Source organism: Labrus mixtus, chromosome 18 (genome assembly GCF_963584025.1).
Source record: "Labrus mixtus chromosome 18, fLabMix1.1, whole genome shotgun sequence".
Classification (NCBI taxonomy): domain Eukaryota; kingdom Metazoa; phylum Chordata; class Actinopteri; order Labriformes; family Labridae; genus Labrus; species Labrus mixtus.
The window spans coordinates 14,771,967-14,788,210 of NC_083629.1; the positions used below are offsets into that span (position 1 = coordinate 14,771,967).

Consider the following 16,244-nt stretch of genomic DNA (forward strand, 5'->3'; position numbering starts at 1 on the left):
GTTCTCTTAGTAAATGTGCAGGCCTTTGTGTATGTGTGAGTTAGCACAAATAGGTGTGCATGTGTATGTACTTTATGCTCACAGACTTGAGTGTCCATACCCATGAGAACATTAAGGATAAACAGCACTATATGTTCTTCAGCTCCACTGTGAGCCACACAGGACATCAATAAAAGTAGCATTAGTTGTGTCAGTGCCACACCGTCACAGTTACACAACTGAAATGACTTGCTTGCAACTTTTATTTTGTATGTCCACAGGAAGTTTTTATACATGCCTATAAGCAAGCTGGAACACAAGTTTTTGTAATTAGTGTAACAAACTTTTTACTCTGCTTCTGTGAGACACACTTTCCTCAGAGACCAACCAGATTTAGTGTAATTTTCTTTTAATATAAAACTTAAAAAAACAACAACTATAGAGGTATGTTTTAATTTTACGTGAATTGAATCCTGTATTTTTGTATGTGCTTTTATTCTGTGTGTTCTTGTGTCTGTGTGTGTATGTAGTGCTTCATCCTAGTCCTGTTTGTGTGTTTATTTGATTTTTACCTGGTGCTTATATAAATGTATCTATCCATTCCTCAGTATCTGTTTAAATCATTTAATATTGTCATTAAGTGCAGCTACACTGAATGCGATTTGTAAAAAGTCAAATAGCACTTAAGCACATTGTCAACACATTCATATCTGCACTTGTGTGTGTCTAAATGTGTGCATGCATGTGTGTGTCTGCATCATTATGTATTCCTGATCGTAGCACACAGTTCTTTTGGCCCCTGGCCATTCAACCTTTGCTCATTCTGAACAGCATCTCCCAGCCACAGTCCAGTCTGGCCGTCAGCCTCCTACTGTCACATACACAACACCTTACTGGCACCCAGTGGTGAAAGGAGGTACTGCATCCACTTGATGCTTGGCCGACAGCAGGGGGAGACGGAGATGATTGTTTACAAGTGGCATTTGCCCCTAATTAAAAGCAGCACTTGTTGGAGCACTTGGTCTGCAGGAGGACTAGCATCCACGGTGACGCAGGCTGGCCCACTGATCCTGTGGTAAGCCTCCTCCACTCTGCAGAGACACACAAACACAAACATCATATCAGGAAATGAGGAAAGTAAGCATATAAACAGTACAAATTACACTTTTAATTACACAGAATATTTTTGATTTTCTGGACTTTTGGGCAATCCGGCTGCTCACAGTCTTGGCGAGGAGTAAGGAGAGGGATGAAATTGAAAAATATGAAAAATGTCTTCATGAAAAACAACACAGATGGCCATTTCCTGTGACAAATGACGAATCAGAATGACTATCTCTCACTCGCCCCAGCAACCCAGTCACCTCTCTCCATTCGCCTACTCTGCTGGCCCAACATCTGGCCGTCCCGTGTGGAAAGGCCATTATGTCAGGACAGAGGATGAATGAAAGTAGCCATCGACCTGTCTTCGCAGCGACTAACAGGGCAGCCAGTGTCTGCGAGTTTTGACCGGCTTAATGGAGCACAACAGCTCAGCAACTAATCACCTGTTCTTTCTCATCAGCCGCTTCCCCCCGCGGGACAGTAATTGATTGTTAAGTGTTTGATGGATCAGACTAAGACGGAGCTGACCTGACTCAGTGAAACGAGCTGTACAGTGTGAAGCCCCCATCTGTGGTTTTTTATGTTTTCACACTCAGAGAGAACTTCTTTATTATCACAGGCTGGAAAACATTTGTCCACACATGTCACACAGTTCAGGGTGTCTACTGAGATTTCTCTCACTCTCTTTTTTGTGGCTGTTCATTACCCCCTCTGGTTGCAGAAGAACTCTTGTGCTTGATTTACGACAGATTAAGAGTCCAATAATGCCATCAGTAGACACCTTTATGAGAGAACTTTGTTATGTTACGATGTACACTTGCTAGAAAATATCCATAGAATACAGTTATTCAGTCTGGCACCTTACAATACTGGTTTGAAGTCTTGTTTATTTTTAAAACTGGAGGGAATTGTTTATTAAATAGTTATTTTCCATTGCAAATTTACTTTAAGTTTTATCCTTAGAGGACAATAATGTGTGTTACAATATTTTCAATGATTATGTATTTACACTAGTTGAATTGCAATCATTTTTCCTAACAGGACTTTGCTGCTTCGTTTAGATCAATGGATACAGATATCAAGAATTTTCATTTGGCTTTTTGTAGATTCAGGTGTTCAATTTCACAATTTTGTGACGTTTAGTAGACTGAAAAATAACTGGAGTAATGAAAGTTATTAATTAAGTAATTTAAGCTGCCTCGAATTTTAAGTGCATACATGGAAACTTGTCAAATCGACAAAAAACACTGTAAATGTAATCCAGATATCTCACTTGAGTCTGAAAAGCTGGTTGTGGTCTAACTCTTGCTCCTCTGCAGTCTCTCCTTGACCTCTGTCCCTCAGCCTCCTTTTTCTCTCCTCAGGGTCCAGTGTGAGTAAGACCACCAGGCTGGGCTGCAGCAGGTCAGTGGGCCACCTGTAGACCTCTGAACCCTCTGCTGGAAGGTTGCACACAGGACCACTCACTGCTGTGGCTATGGCATAGGCTGCTGTGCTGTGCCAGAATCTGGGGAGAGATAATGGATTTAATAGCAGAAGATGGATAGATAGATGGACGATCAGGTACAGGAGCATGGGGGTGTCACTGAATTCAACTTTTAGATCCCTGTGGGATGGATCTTAGTCCCCCCTCTATCATAAAACAGGTCAGAAAACAGGCACACTTCACAACACCTCAGCTGTCTGTACCTGTCAACGATGACAGGTGTCTTCATTCCCTCCTGGCCTATTGCCTCAGCTGTGATATAATTCCCTACAGCGTAGAAGGCCCTGCGGAAGAGGGGCGGCTCCCGATCAAAGCGGGCCCTCAAGGGGGACAGGCACTGGGGAGGTGAGCGAAGAAGAGTGGCTCCAAGAGCATTCTTCAGAGACTCAGTCAGCGTGGTCTTACCTGTGAGGGAAGGAGCAAAGGGTGAGTTCAAAAATGAAAGGTGTAATAAAAAGTTTGGGTACATTTAAGGAGAAAAAAGAGAATATTTGTTTGTGTTTTAAAGTGACGCTTAACCCTCCATCCTTCCTACATGGGTTTTGTAAAGAGTATTTGATGAGCGAGATCTTCAATAAAACATTTCCACGTTGATGTAACTTCTCTGAGGTCATGACACACGATCCTCCATTAGGCCAGACTCACCAGCAGATAATAGCTTTAGCAGAGAATAACAGGCCATCTCTCTTAAATCAGACATCTATACATCAAACTGCTTCAAGTTAATGGCATTAACCTGTGGCATCCAGGCCCTCTATGACAATAACAGGGAAGTCTGGTTTACTTCTGGCCTCCACTCGGCTGGGCAGCAGCTCCAGAACAGATGTCGCCTCTGGGATGATGTCAGCGCTCTGCAGCACAGACACAGTGAGAGAAGAGGCAGGAGGGAATCATAAATACACACTACAATGGACCAACTTGCACTCATAGACACATCCAAGAAACTAGAGCAACCTTTGGGCTTCACTGCTACACCCTCAGCTACCACACCGGGGTGCCATTTTGCCACATCATGCATTTAAAGAAATTGAGCATAATCACACCACAATAATATTACTCTGACATCACACTCAGGATAGGAAGCGCAGATACTGTTATTATGTCATACTGCTGGATTCAGGTTTATTAGTTGTACAGATTTTAGGGGTTTATAAAATGTTAGCGCTCCTGTTAGGAGTTTTTATCTGGTCATACAAAAGACTGAAATTAAAAAAATCATCCTTATTTATTACCTACAGCAAAAAAAAAAGACCATAATTGAGTCGATAACTATTTAAAGTGTGTTTTTTTTCTGCCTGTGACCACTGCCACGAGTTAGGTGTCAGATATGATGATTTACAACATGCTGCAGAAGCATTTTTTTTTTTTTTTTTTTTTTTTACATTTTCCACTGCAAAAAAAATGAACAAATACAGATACAATTGAAAGCTGAAAATATTTTTCATCACCAAAAACTATGAAGCACATTGAGTCTATTGCTTGTCATCTCAAATGTGCTGTATAAATAAACTTGACTTGACATTTAGGGAACATTTATTTTTGATGAAGAAAAGAAGCCATGAGTGTAAGACCTGCTGTAAGAGTGCCAAAAACTCATTTCCGTGATATCCATTGTTTCCTTTTGTGCACATTTTCATGTTACTAAATAAATGTGTCTTTATTTAAAGACTATGTATATAACCCTCTAGTGCAGAACTATCACAGTGAAATTAGCCACTTATAAGCTAACAGAAATATAAGATGTAGCTGGTGGCTGAATGCTAATGCATAACATTTTTATATTTGATTGTGGTAACACCTGAGTAATAATACATATGTTAAACATAGTTTCATGACAACAATTTGACAAATTAATGTTCTACATTTGCTAGCCAGCAGTATGAAGTGAGCGTCCCCACCTCTCTCATTAGAATGACGTCGAGGCTTAAATGACGATGAGTTCAAATATGGTCAATATCTTGGCACTGTTTGCTTTAATAATTGCAAAACAGGCAAATGCATTTAATGACGGCACATATTAACCTCTTTCAGAACTTCACAGGCCTCCTCAAAGTTGTAGAAGACATCGGAGTTGATGATGTTCAGTGTAGCTGGGTGAAATTCTGGCGCCTCGGATGGCACAACACAGAAATCCTTTGACATTTCCACCGCCCGGTTGTCTGACTCTTTCCACAGACACTTCTGAGTCCACTGCTGGCCGTCCTCACCTCTCAGGTATGAACACACAAGCACTGGCTCATGCTGGACGAACTCTCTCAGAACTCGCTCTGACAGGGACGCACTCGGGGATGTATCTTTTAAGAAGTAGCCTTTGAGGAGAGAGTCTTTGACATTTGGCAGGAATGAGGACATGGGAGACAAGTCGCACTCTTTCGGCAGTTCTCGCAACAGTTTCTGCTTCAGCTCCGCGTAAAACTTGGCTCGTTCGATTCTGTCGCCGCCGCAGACGAGGACAGAGTAACACCTGTCGTTGTTTTGGACATTTCTGAAAACACGTGACACTTCTTTCCCCCGGCTCTTTTCTTGTATTGAAAAATAGACAGGTTCTCCACCCAGCTCTACCAAAAACACACGAGAGGACCACTGCGGAAGAAGAAGAAGAGACATGGCGCGACGAGACATCTGTTACAGCTGCAGTCCCGGTCAGCGTCCAAGCTGCTTCACTGTTGGCGAGTTACACAATATGGGCCGCTGCAGGGAAAACGAAAGTAAGTCCGCCATGCTGGAGAAACGAAACTTATCGAGTACAGTCAGCTGGTGACACACAGGGCAGCACATTTATTGCTGATCATGAGAAACTCGGAGTTATGTTTACATAGAAATGGCTCTGAAACTGCTGGGTGTGTCACAGTGAGGCGTTGTCTATTTGGCAGCTGCTCACCTTGTCAATCTTATTGGGGCAAGAGTACGAATTAGCCTACGTGAACTGTAGAAAAGTGATAGGCTATTATAAAGTTTAAATAATAAAACATATATATATATATATATATATGTAGTTAGTGTATAGTATTACATAGTGTATATAATGTAGGCTAATATAAAATGTTGATAAAGGCATAGGTCTACTCTAGACAAAGTTTGGGCGTAACTATTTTTACTTTTTTTTTTTTTTTGCACATGAGTCACATTTCATCTGAGTCATTTTCCAGCCACACACCACACTAACTTTCGTTTTCGATGTTTGTAAACAGAAACTCAGCTGCCCAGCTGATCGACATTCCGTCCTCTCTCGCTTCATGGTCCACCCTGCAGCCGTGTATTTAAGGAGCATCGGCTTCCACAGAGCGAGCAGAACAGGTGTGATACGATACGATTTGACGATGGAGCTCTCCTCTGTGTTCGCGTCTCCCATGCTGCTGCTGCAGCTCTGCATCCGCACCCTGCATTACTTTCTGGTCAGCTTATATTCCAAAGTTTGCGACAGGAGAGCCGGAGTCTGCAGGGCAACAATCTCACCTCCGCCTACTCACAGCAAACTGGAGGAAAATAAAGTCCAAGATTCGACGACTCCAACAAGCGTTAACTATCATTTCACACGCAAGTGTAACTACAAATGCGGATTTTGCTTCCACACTGCGAAAACATCTTTTGTCCTGCCTCTGGATGAAGCCAAGAGGGGCCTCTCACTTTTGAAGGATGCTGGTAAGTTAGACAAATCAATAAGTATTCTGATCTTTTGCAAAAGCCTACCTAACCTCTTGCATAAAGTTAAATGTATCTCTTTGTTTGTCAGGCATGGAGAAGATCAACTTCTCCGGGGGGGAGCCATTCTTGCATGATAAAGGGGATTTTCTTGGGAAATTAGTTCAGTTTTGTAGACTGGAACTTCAACTCCCAAGTATCAGCATCGTCAGCAACGGAAGCATGATTAAAGAAAGATGGTTCCAGAAATATGGTAAGTCGTCAAATTAGCGTCAGTCATGTTTTTTCAAGTCTTTGTATTTTTAGTCAAATAAGAACACTCCTTGAGCTGATGCAAATGATCTACATCATCTACATGATCCGCTCACTCCATCAGGTGACTATCTGGACATCCTGGCCGTCTCTTGTGACAGTTTCAATGAGGAAACCAACCAGCTGATCGGCAGAGCTCAGGGCAAAAAGAGCCACCTGGACAACCTTTATAAGATCTGCAGCTGGTGCCAGCAGTACAAGGTGGCGTTCAAGATCAACTCTGTTATCAATACATTCAACGTGGATGAAGACATGACGGAGTCCATCACCTGGCTTAACCCAGTGCGCTGGAAGGTAACAAAAAACAAAAACGGAGAGTGTATGTTTTGGTAGAAAAGGGGCACAGGCTCAAGCTTTTTTTTTGTGTTTTCAGGTGTTCCAGTGTTTGTTGATTGACGGGGAAAATGCAGGAGAGGATGCCCTGAGAGAGGCAGAGAGGTTTGTCATCAGTGAAGAGCAGTTTCAGGAGTTTCTGGATAGACACAGCAGTGTCTCCTGCCTGGTTCCAGAGTCCAATGAGAAGGTAGGACTTCAAATATGATTGTAGTTCTGAGTCTTTTTTAAGTAGCATTGATGTACCATATAATCAGCATAGTTTTGCCGGGTAGCATGCTAACATTTCTGAACTGGCGCTAGTCATGAAGTAAAGTTGAGGCTGATGGGGATTGTATCAGTTTGCAGATGTTAAATTGTAGATTTAAGTAAAGAAAAGTAAAAAATGTTGACAGAAAAAAGGACAAAGTCATGAGGTAAAGTCAAAGGATCACCAAGGTCATAAAGATTAATTCCTTTGAGTACAAAATCTCCATTCAGTAGACATCCTTCTTAAAGGGCGTGATTAAGAATACATCTGTATTTATTTTTTTATTTTTTTAAATGAAGAGAAACTCTCAGTAGAAAAAAAGTGGGTGGAGAAATCCTGAGTGTCCCCAAAAATGGAAGTAAAAATGTCTTTATTCTAGATGAGTTATTGTCAACTGTTGGGACCCAACAGTAGGTGGCAGGGCAGTTTTCAGTGGGTCGTAAAAAAGTTTGATCATATGATATCAAACATAGTTAAAACAACAACAACACAAAACAGTGAATGGCCAATCAGCCACATTTCACTATCTCTTGCTCCAGCTTGTTTCCACTTTGGCACAGGCCACGCCTTTAGGAGGTGGAAGAAGGAAATGAGAAATTAAAAAAGTTCAACCTGCATCCTGTCAGAAAAATATTCTTGCAGGACATTTTGTGTTAGGGACGCAGCATCATCAGTTAAGTTCAGAGCATGTAAATAGTTGGACAATGTTAAGAATAAGTGTAAACCAAAAGTTAATATGTGTGGTCTTCTTTACAGATGAGGAATTCCTACCTGATCCTGGATGAATATGTAAGTACCTTCTATTGTTGATAACGCACAACTCTTAATACTCGTGATCTTTTCCTTTAACAGTACTGTTAATACTGAAGGGCAAGGCTTAAGTTTGGCCCAATTTAAAAACACTCAAGTTTTTTTTAATGATTTGTCTGAGGTCAAATAAAACTCCTGTGTTTGCCTTCTAAGTGTGACATTCACAGGTAACTAACAACATCTAAGGACAACATTTAAACCTTTAACTGATTCAATCTTTCTTTTTTTCAGATGCGATTCCTGGACTGTCGAGAGGGAAGGAAGGACCCATCCAAGTCCATCCTTGATGTCGGTGTGAAGGAGGCCATATGCTTCAGCGGCTTTGATGAAAAGATGTTTCTGAAGAGAGGAGGGAAATATGTGTGGAGCAAAGCCGACATGAAGCTGGAGTGGTGAAGATCTGCAGCAATGACAACTTTTTTATTAGTCGTAGCACTAAGCTTTTGTACAGTATTATTATTATTTTGTATTTCTTTACAGAACTTCATGTTCTTCATATGGTTTGTTAAAAAAAACTGTGAATATGTGAAATTCTATGAAAGAAGCTTGCACTTGGTAATTTGGGAAAAAAAAATATATATATATTGATGTTAACTTGCATTGCATGCACTTGTATTAGTAAATGTAACAGAACAATAACATTTATTTTTCACTATATAATCTGTTGTCTTTTGTTGTGTTTTGGTCATTATCTTCCATTATGTCTGATTTTATTTATTCGATTTAGATGTCCCTGCAGGTGGGAAACAGTTAACAGTGCATCACTTTTTATTTACGTTAACTGGTCATAAAAATGTCTCCTGAAATGACCTCCCCATTAGAGAAGAACACAAATGGGTTAATGATCTGGTTCTTATAATAACCTGTGTTCCAGGAAAGAGGAAGAAACATTGTTGAATGGATACCATAAACCTCAAGAGCCAGTTTTTCCTGCTTTGAGTTTATTGTGTGGCAAGTCTTGTCAGGCCATCACCCCAACCGCTGCTTAGTCACAACAGTTTGTGTACATGAATTGTTGCTTAACTGAGCACACTGTCCTTTCCACTTATACTCAAAGTGCAAGCTGCTGCTTCTTGGTAGAAGACAGCTGTATACAGAGATCCTTATGTTGATATAAAAGCTGATCAGAGCTGGGCCAACTAAACGAATAAGTAAAGGTAGTTGGACCCAATATGAAAGGAAAACAGTGGATATAAGTCTTCAAGTACTTCATGGTTCTACCTCTGACAATGTCTGATGTAGTTTAAATAAATCGACTACATACAGGTTGTATGAGGTCATTTGTATTTGCATATTATAAGTTTAGGTTTCACTTCTTGCAAATTAGAGATCATATGAATGTGATTCTGAAACTTAAACGACATCATGATCTACAGACTGAAAGACTATTTGAGTAAAGGAGAATCAGGTCAGCTTTCATTAGCTGATTTCCTTTCACACAATTTGACCAAAAGGAAATAAAAAAAAAAAAACCCCAAACAAACAGAAACTAAACTATACCTCCACTTATATTTTTTCATTGTTATGGTTTTGTTTTTTTAACTGAATATGTTGAGAAATAGTTGCAGGTGCTCATGTTGAAAATGAGGCCTAGATGAGAACATTAACTTAGAATAAGCTTCATTGACTAAGTATGCTGTAATACTGTAGACTGTATGTATACTTAAAAGAAAAACATACTTCAGGTTTGAAGTTGCTGTCATTGATACAGCCCAGGAAGTAAGAAAAAGATACATAGCTAGCGATAAGGACAACAAAAACATAGAATAATAATATAGCCTATATAAATTGGTGAGGATTGTGAAACGTCAATATAAAAAATATGCATCTATAGAGTTTGTGTATAAAGTAGGGTGCACATATTTTACTATGATGGATGATATGTGCAGTGTGCATATAAAACTGTAAATGTAGAATTGATTTATTTTTTTGCCATTATAAAGGCTGTATTATTCGTCTAATTTGCTCAACACTTGTAAAATAACCAGGTGCAGAAACTAGTTTCTACCACTAGAGGGCAATATAAACGTAACAATTTTAATTCCAACCATAGATTGTATTCATAGACTGTAAATATTGAGACTGTATTACAGTCTTTTTTCAAATTAATAATTTATTTTATTTTATTTTTGTTCCTCATATAATATCATTAACAAGCAAAGTCTGACCTTCACACTTTTAAATGGGCACAAAGTAGACAATTACAGACAAAAACAAATAGCCTACGTTCATAAAACAACAATTTTAGAATATGATTGAATGATAGGCTAGCTGTAAAAAAAATATACTGTGAGACGTCTATTCAGGAATCAAGAAGTGTATTTTATTTTGTTAATCTCAGTTTTCAACCAGTCAGACGCTTTGAAAAAGGGGGTTACAGCTTTTCGCCAGCAGGGGGAGCTGTCGTTTGTGTAAAAGGGGCTTGTGACTGGGCTCTGCTGTAAAACGCAGACGGGAACCCTCTCACGAACAAATGGCGTCCCTCCAGTGCGAAGCAGATGATTTCCCACCGAGCACGGCAGCAGGGACGGCGGAGAGGTAAACACACCGCCCCCTGTTCGCTTCCTGTGCAGCCAGAGAGCCTGGCGCTTTCCGCGGGATTGTGTTGCTGGCTGTCGGGTGGACGTTGCGCACTCCTCGGTAATCGAGATTATACCGCCGTTCCGGTGTACAAACAATCCTACTGTCAGGCAAAACAGAGGAGAATCTCAGCTGCGGCTTATTCTCTCCGTCTGTTGGTTTATTTGTCTAATTTCACCGATGGTGGTCGGTGGTCGGCTTCACCCGGGCCTGATTTCAGGCGTTGCACGCGACAGTAGCAGGTCAAATGTTTCCACCCCGACGTCGGAGGGACATATAATGAACATGGGCATCACCCCCTCAGAAATATCCTCCTCCTCCTCCTCCTCCTCCTCTTCTTCCTCCTCCGACGCCTGACTGGTTGGCTGTCTCTTCGCTAATCCAATTCAGAAGATCATCTTTTCCACCTTTTCCCTGAGGTTACACCATCAAGACGGCGTTGTCTCAGAAAGCCAGGTAAGGTTTGCTGCTTTTCTAGTGTGTGTGGGGGGGGGGATCTGCTGTAGCACTTCATGTCCATTCTGTCTTTATTAGAAACCACTGTCGCATTTTATTTTCGCCATTTCCTCGCTTTTACACCAAGATATGTTGCTCTTAGCGTACAATTGTCAAGCTTGTTAACTGTTTGTTGGCCTGTCTCGGAACAAACTGCTGTTGGGGATGGATGACAAAGCTTTGGCTGCAGGTAGCTGCTTAAAAATGACATCAGTAGCCTACGGTTTTGTGTGTGGGTGTGTGTGTGTATATGTGTATATGTGTATATGTGTATATGTGTGTGTTGCTGACACTTGATCAGAGTTGCTGTAGTTGTTGTTCAATCATGTTTGTTTCTCATAGAGCAGCTGCAGAGTGGAGCTCTGAAAGGTCACTCTCTCTCTGCCCTGCTCTTTCCATTTTAAGCAGCATGTCCCCCTCAGGGTACAGTCAGATTATAGGCAGAGCAGTGAAACCAGGCTACTAGACAAACGGAGCATCTCTGCAGTCAGTGCTAGCCAAGGCTGTGAGGTTTGTGCTTCATTAAATGAATGTCTCTGTCCCACCTGAACGGAGTGTTTTTGTCTTTTTATGCAGTCTGATCTCCTCTGAAGTTGGCTTACATGAATAGTATTATTCTCAGGGACATGTGTTTTAAATCGTTGTAAACTAAGGAAACACATTTATGGTTTTAGTTCTTGTGTGACATGCGCCATGTCATTTATTTGCACACGTTTATAAGTGCCTGCCTTTGTCTGTGTGTAAACTTGATGAAATATGTTCAAAATATGTGGACAGAAAGTCCTTCCTGTTGTTACTCTTTGCTTTTAAGAACCCTCCCATTGTCTGCGATTGATTATCTCTCCCATTTCATATTACTGGAAACACATGCTTGCTCTTCCTCTGACAGACATGTTTAGGGAATGTAGCATTTCCACATACACACACACACACACACACACACACACACACACACACACACACACACACACACACACACACACACACACACACACTCACTCACGCACTATATGCGCCGAAGAGTGATGTTGTGATGCACTTTCCCCCCTTGCTCCTCAGAAAGCACCCTGTTCCCATCGGGGGAATAAAAAGCATCACACTCCCTGCTGCAGATTTGTTCAAAACAAGAAAAAAAAAAAAGCTGGTCTGTACAAAACAGCAACACATTCCTCAAGAGTGGCCAGCAGTAGTCAGCTTTGTTCCCAGAGGAGAGAGGAGATATGTTTACTTTAAAGAGTGAGAAGGCATGAGGTTATGATGCCCGGAGCTCCACAGGGACTACAGTCGGGATCAAAAATACACTTGCATGAATGTATATGGAAATATGCAGGCGTAAACATAATTTGGACCTAGGAGTGGCTATGATTGTTTTGTTGGGCTGTGTTCACCTCGTGCAACAAAAGCTCTCTCTCTTAATATTCATTTAAGACTTTCATGGCTATTCAGTGAAATTTCTTCATTTTGGAAGTTCCCTGCTGAACAGTCATTATGATGGTAAAGAGAGCTCTTTCTTTTACATGTTGGACCTTTACACAATAAAGCATTACACATCAGTTAGTTTGACCAAGTTATCTTATAAGAAAGGTGGCATCAGGACTTTATTCTATGTATCACTCGGCCTTGGTGTCTTTAATTCAGTCTAATGGAATCACAAAATGCAGCAAACATTCCCGATTCATTAAAGCTGGTACATCTGAATCACACAACAGACTCTTATCTTATCTATCTATCATCAATTAAAACATAGACAATAAATGTACCTAATACTAATAAGTAGCTGCTGGTGGTAACCATAGACACAAACTAATTAGCGATGGCAGTGGCGCCACAGAGGGCTTGGGTTGCTTGGCATACGCCTTGTTTCAGTTAAGTTGTGGAACTAGTTGAGTTGGTGGAGAAAAGTAATTTGTTAATCATTACTTCTTACTAATATGCTGCTTGCGTAACGGTTGTTTGATCGGTCCGTGATTTGATTGACAGGGACCATGTACAGTGTTAAACATATAAACGTTGAGAGGGTTAGCGTAGAGCTAGTGTACACCTGCAGTCCCTCTGCAAACATCATAGGTACAAGGCCACAGGAGGCCAGAAAAAACAATCACAGACATGCTCCATTTTTCTCAGCGCTCGCTCTCGTTGGGTTGCTGAAATATCACATGAGAAGTAGTGCTGATGTGCTGAATATTATCATCGTCTATGATTGGGTCACAAGCACTATGGTGGCAGGTCGTTAGCCAAAGAGAATCACGGCCGTGCTGATATCAGTAAACATCATAACTGTGAGTGTGATTATTACACTACAGTTGTAAAGCGGCATGTTCTAGTGGATTAGTGAACGGTAATAAACAAGACAAATATTTTCCTACTTACATGCTTCTTTGTATATGTCAGCAAGTCACCACAGACCAGCTACTTTGTATTATCCCCCTCTATCCCTCAGTGAAATAAGAGCCTTTTTGACAGTGGTTCTATCACATTTGTTAGTCCGAGTTAGCCTCTTGATCCGTGATGTGACGTTCATTTACACTTGTCAGAACACCTGAAGCTGAGTTATACTTGTAATTAAAAGTCCCAGTGCTGTTGTTCTCTCTAAAAGCCCCTTGTCCAATCAAATCATGCTCAGAACCTACTCTTATATAATCTTTGATATTTTTTGTACTTCCATGCCTCAGTGATGGATTATTAGCGCAAGACCTATATGGCTGAGAGTAATACAGTAAGGGGTCGCGATTTTTTTTCTGCCTCGCCTTCTGTATATATTGTACATGCATTCTGGCCTTTGATTTGTGGAGTGTCATGTTACATTGTGGTGCAATCACACAAGTGTGCCCGGGGAATAAACAAGGCAGCTCTTTGGTTTTCAGGTCATGAAGAGGACTGAGTAGGAGTCGGCTTTACTGTAGATCACACAGCAGTAGCACCTAATGTTAAGGAGATTAGGCGGCCTGAGACGGAGTTGAGCTAGAAATTTAGTCTAAAAAGACTTGTAATTAAACCTCAATTACTATCTTGTAACCCAAGTCTTGTAAGAGCGACTGAATCGACTGGGTTCTGAGAGCACAGGCCATCAGGAAATGTCAAACTCCTGTGGTTAGGTAACTGACATTTCTAAAGAGACTTAGCTGTCTCAGATATACAGAACATTCCTGCAGTGTACATTCGTTGAGTCACGCTTTTATTCTTGTAACATTTACACGTCTAGAGAAGTCATTTTGGTGTAATCTGACTCCAGGGGTTGTAGTCTGCCAAGGATTATGCAACAGCTTTAATGCCATTTCAGCTGCCTGTTTTGGTGAGTGTTTCTTAAGCTGCCTGTTTTCCAGGTGAAATGTGTGTGTTTTTGTGCCGGGGTTTGGTTTTGACACCCGGCAAGTCAACAAGTACCACTTGAGTACTCCTGAAATGAATGTTCATCGTCGTTCAGAGCGCTCTAGGTGTGTGTGTGTGTGTGTGTGTGTGTGTGGGGGGGTGGGTGGGTGTGGGGGGGCTTTTTTCCAGCCAGTTAGGATCACGTCAGGATGATATGGGGATTGTTATGAGAGCATTATGTGACGCTCGTGTGTGTACGCCTTGCTTCTCCCAGACGGCTGCTTGGCATTTAGAAAGGTTCTCGAGGGCTCCATTTCTCTCCGACAGGTAGGGCTCGTAACTTAAGACACACCGCAGATTCTGCTTACCGTCCGACACTTTCCAGGATTGAGTGTTTAAGGAACGTGTACATCGCAGGAAGCTCTTCCCAGGAAAAGAACTATGAGCCATTTCTGAGCAGAAAACAATCCCTTTGGAGCTACAGCTCAGCAGCATCCATCCGTACATACTGCCTGATGAAGGCCCCAGCTATATTTTTAGACACAGATGTCATGGCAACACTGGATACATTTTTGTTTAGTTGTAGAATTTACTGACTCTTGCAGAAAACAGCCTGAATAGATGATGTAACTCCTTATGTAGACGTGTTTCCAATGCAGCTCTTATGGAGTTTAATTGGAGGAACAAACATTTTTAAAAACCTTCTAAAACAGTTTGTAATTCTCATTTTGGTGTCCACCCACTTCCATCACACTAAATTGGCTTCTGTTGAAAGTTGCAGATTTGGAGAGAAGTCAGGATGAAATAGGCAGAATTTCATTTTTCCGCCCACGATGCCCTCCATCAATTATAATTTCACAACAAATGACGTCTCATGTCCATTAAACACACACCACTCACACTTCTGCTCGGCTGGGAACGAACCAACACTCTGCTCTTACTACGTCGGCCTCTATCACTGATGCTCTCAACCTACACACAACAAAAAAAAAAAAACGGCACGCCACAACATGTCCGCGCTCGTCGTAACTGCAGAAATGTTGCGAATCCAAAAACTGAAGTAGAAGAAGATGAGTCAGGAGGTAGGCCGGGGATCTGGGAGTGCCAGTGAGGAGCCAGAAACTGGTGCAACCTGGCGTGGCATAAAGCACCGGCAAACGCAACGGGGGAAGACAACAGATGTACAGCACAGTGAATGTGTAAAGAAGGAGTGTTCGGGAGAATTCTGTGAACAACATGAGTCAACAAGCTTTTATTCTGACTTCATCTGCTCTAAAATCTAAACTTGTACTTTGTAATCTTGTTGAAGGACCTGACTAAACCTTGGCACACAGTGGTAATAAGAACATAGTGTTTATGTTGTTTACCTGCCATAGAAATATTATTATTATTTTAATGACTAGACTTATTAAAAAAAACAAAAACTGGAACTTTAGATCTTAAGGAATGATGAGATGAACTGTTGTGAAAATGTTTAGCAAGGTGTTTGTTCTCCTGAAGCCATGTCTTCTGCATGAGGCATTGCAAAGTACTTTATTGCTTGTCGTGTCAGGCCCTCAGTAAGGATAATGAGACTGAGACTGCACCTCCATCAGGTTATCTGGAACAAGAAAGTCTTATTAGTAAGCCTGATAACAATTTCCTCCTATGCCTATTATCCCTGCAATGGAATCCACTGTGTCCTCACTCTGTCAGTGGATGCCTCCACGGTGACACTTCTCACAAAAAAAGTAAAGTAAACAAGTCATTAAAAGAATAAAAATAACCCAGGGTCCCTGAGAGGCATATCATGCCTGAAAATGGGCTGTATAGATTTACAAGGCCGAGAACAGCCGCTAAAGTGCATGCCATTTAAATGTACATGTGAAAAAGATGAACGGATAAATACTTGTAGTGCTAGCACTCCCTTCAAGTGTCTGCCCTTTTTTTTGTGAAGCAAACTCA

The 16,244-nt window shown here is 41.3% G+C and overlaps 3 protein-coding genes across 3 annotated transcripts in view; 2 read left to right on the top strand and 1 right to left on the bottom strand.

Moving 5' to 3' along the window:
* Positions 1–224: 224 nt before the first annotated feature.
* cmpk2 (cytidine monophosphate (UMP-CMP) kinase 2, mitochondrial) lies at positions 225–5,235 on the bottom strand. The gene is made up of 5 exons (XM_061062881.1): positions 4,592–5,235; positions 3,306–3,420; positions 2,773–2,974; positions 2,357–2,590; positions 225–1,070 (listed from the first exon to the last, which is right to left on the bottom strand). Exons 1-5 carry the CDS (start codon positions 5,189–5,191, stop codon positions 950–952), a joined length of 1,272 nt encoding a protein of 423 aa, XP_060918864.1. The 5' UTR covers positions 5,192–5,235; the 3' UTR covers positions 225–949.
* A 631-nt stretch (positions 5,236–5,866) lies between these two features.
* On the top strand, positions 5,867–8,468 carry rsad2 (radical S-adenosyl methionine domain containing 2). The gene is made up of 6 exons (XM_061062883.1): positions 5,867–6,211; positions 6,303–6,464; positions 6,588–6,817; positions 6,897–7,046; positions 7,863–7,895; positions 8,148–8,468. The coding sequence occupies exons 1-6, from the start codon at positions 5,890–5,892 to the stop codon at positions 8,310–8,312; spliced, it is 1,062 nt and encodes a 353-aa protein (XP_060918866.1). The 5' UTR covers positions 5,867–5,889; the 3' UTR covers positions 8,313–8,468.
* Positions 8,469–10,355: 1,887 nt separating this feature from the next.
* The window catches only part of rnf144aa (ring finger protein 144aa), a 35,079-nt gene continuing 29,190 nt past the window's right edge, over positions 10,356–16,244 (top strand). Inside the window, exon 1 of the mRNA XM_061063858.1 lies at positions 10,356–10,952. The gene's annotated coding sequence lies outside the window, so the exon portion shown is untranslated. The remainder of the gene's footprint in view (positions 10,953–16,244) is intronic.

What these genes read in the sequence shown, in the direction of transcription:
- cmpk2 (XM_061062881.1), bottom strand. Translation starts at nt 5,191, where the DNA reads ATGTCTCGTCGCGCCATGTCTCTTCTTCTTCTTCCGCAGTGGTCCTCT. An exon ending in CCTGTGAAGTTCTGAAAGAG is followed by an intron (nt 3,421 to 4,591) that starts GTTAATATGTGC and finishes TCTGTGCTGCAG; the next exon opens with AGCGCTGACATCATCCCAGA. An exon ending in AGAGGGCCTGGATGCCACAG is followed by an intron (nt 2,975 to 3,305) that starts GTTAATGCCATT and finishes CTTCCCTCACAG; the next exon opens with GTAAGACCACGCTGACTGAG.
- rsad2 (XM_061062883.1), top strand. Translation starts at nt 5,890, where the DNA reads ATGGAGCTCTCCTCTGTGTTCGCGTCTCCCATGCTGCTGCTGCAGCTC. An exon ending in TTAACCCAGTGCGCTGGAAG is followed by an intron (nt 6,818 to 6,896) that starts GTAACAAAAAAC and finishes TTGTGTTTTCAG; the next exon opens with GTGTTCCAGTGTTTGTTGAT. An exon ending in ACCTGATCCTGGATGAATAT is followed by an intron (nt 7,896 to 8,147) that starts GTAAGTACCTTC and finishes TCTTTTTTTCAG; the next exon opens with ATGCGATTCCTGGACTGTCG.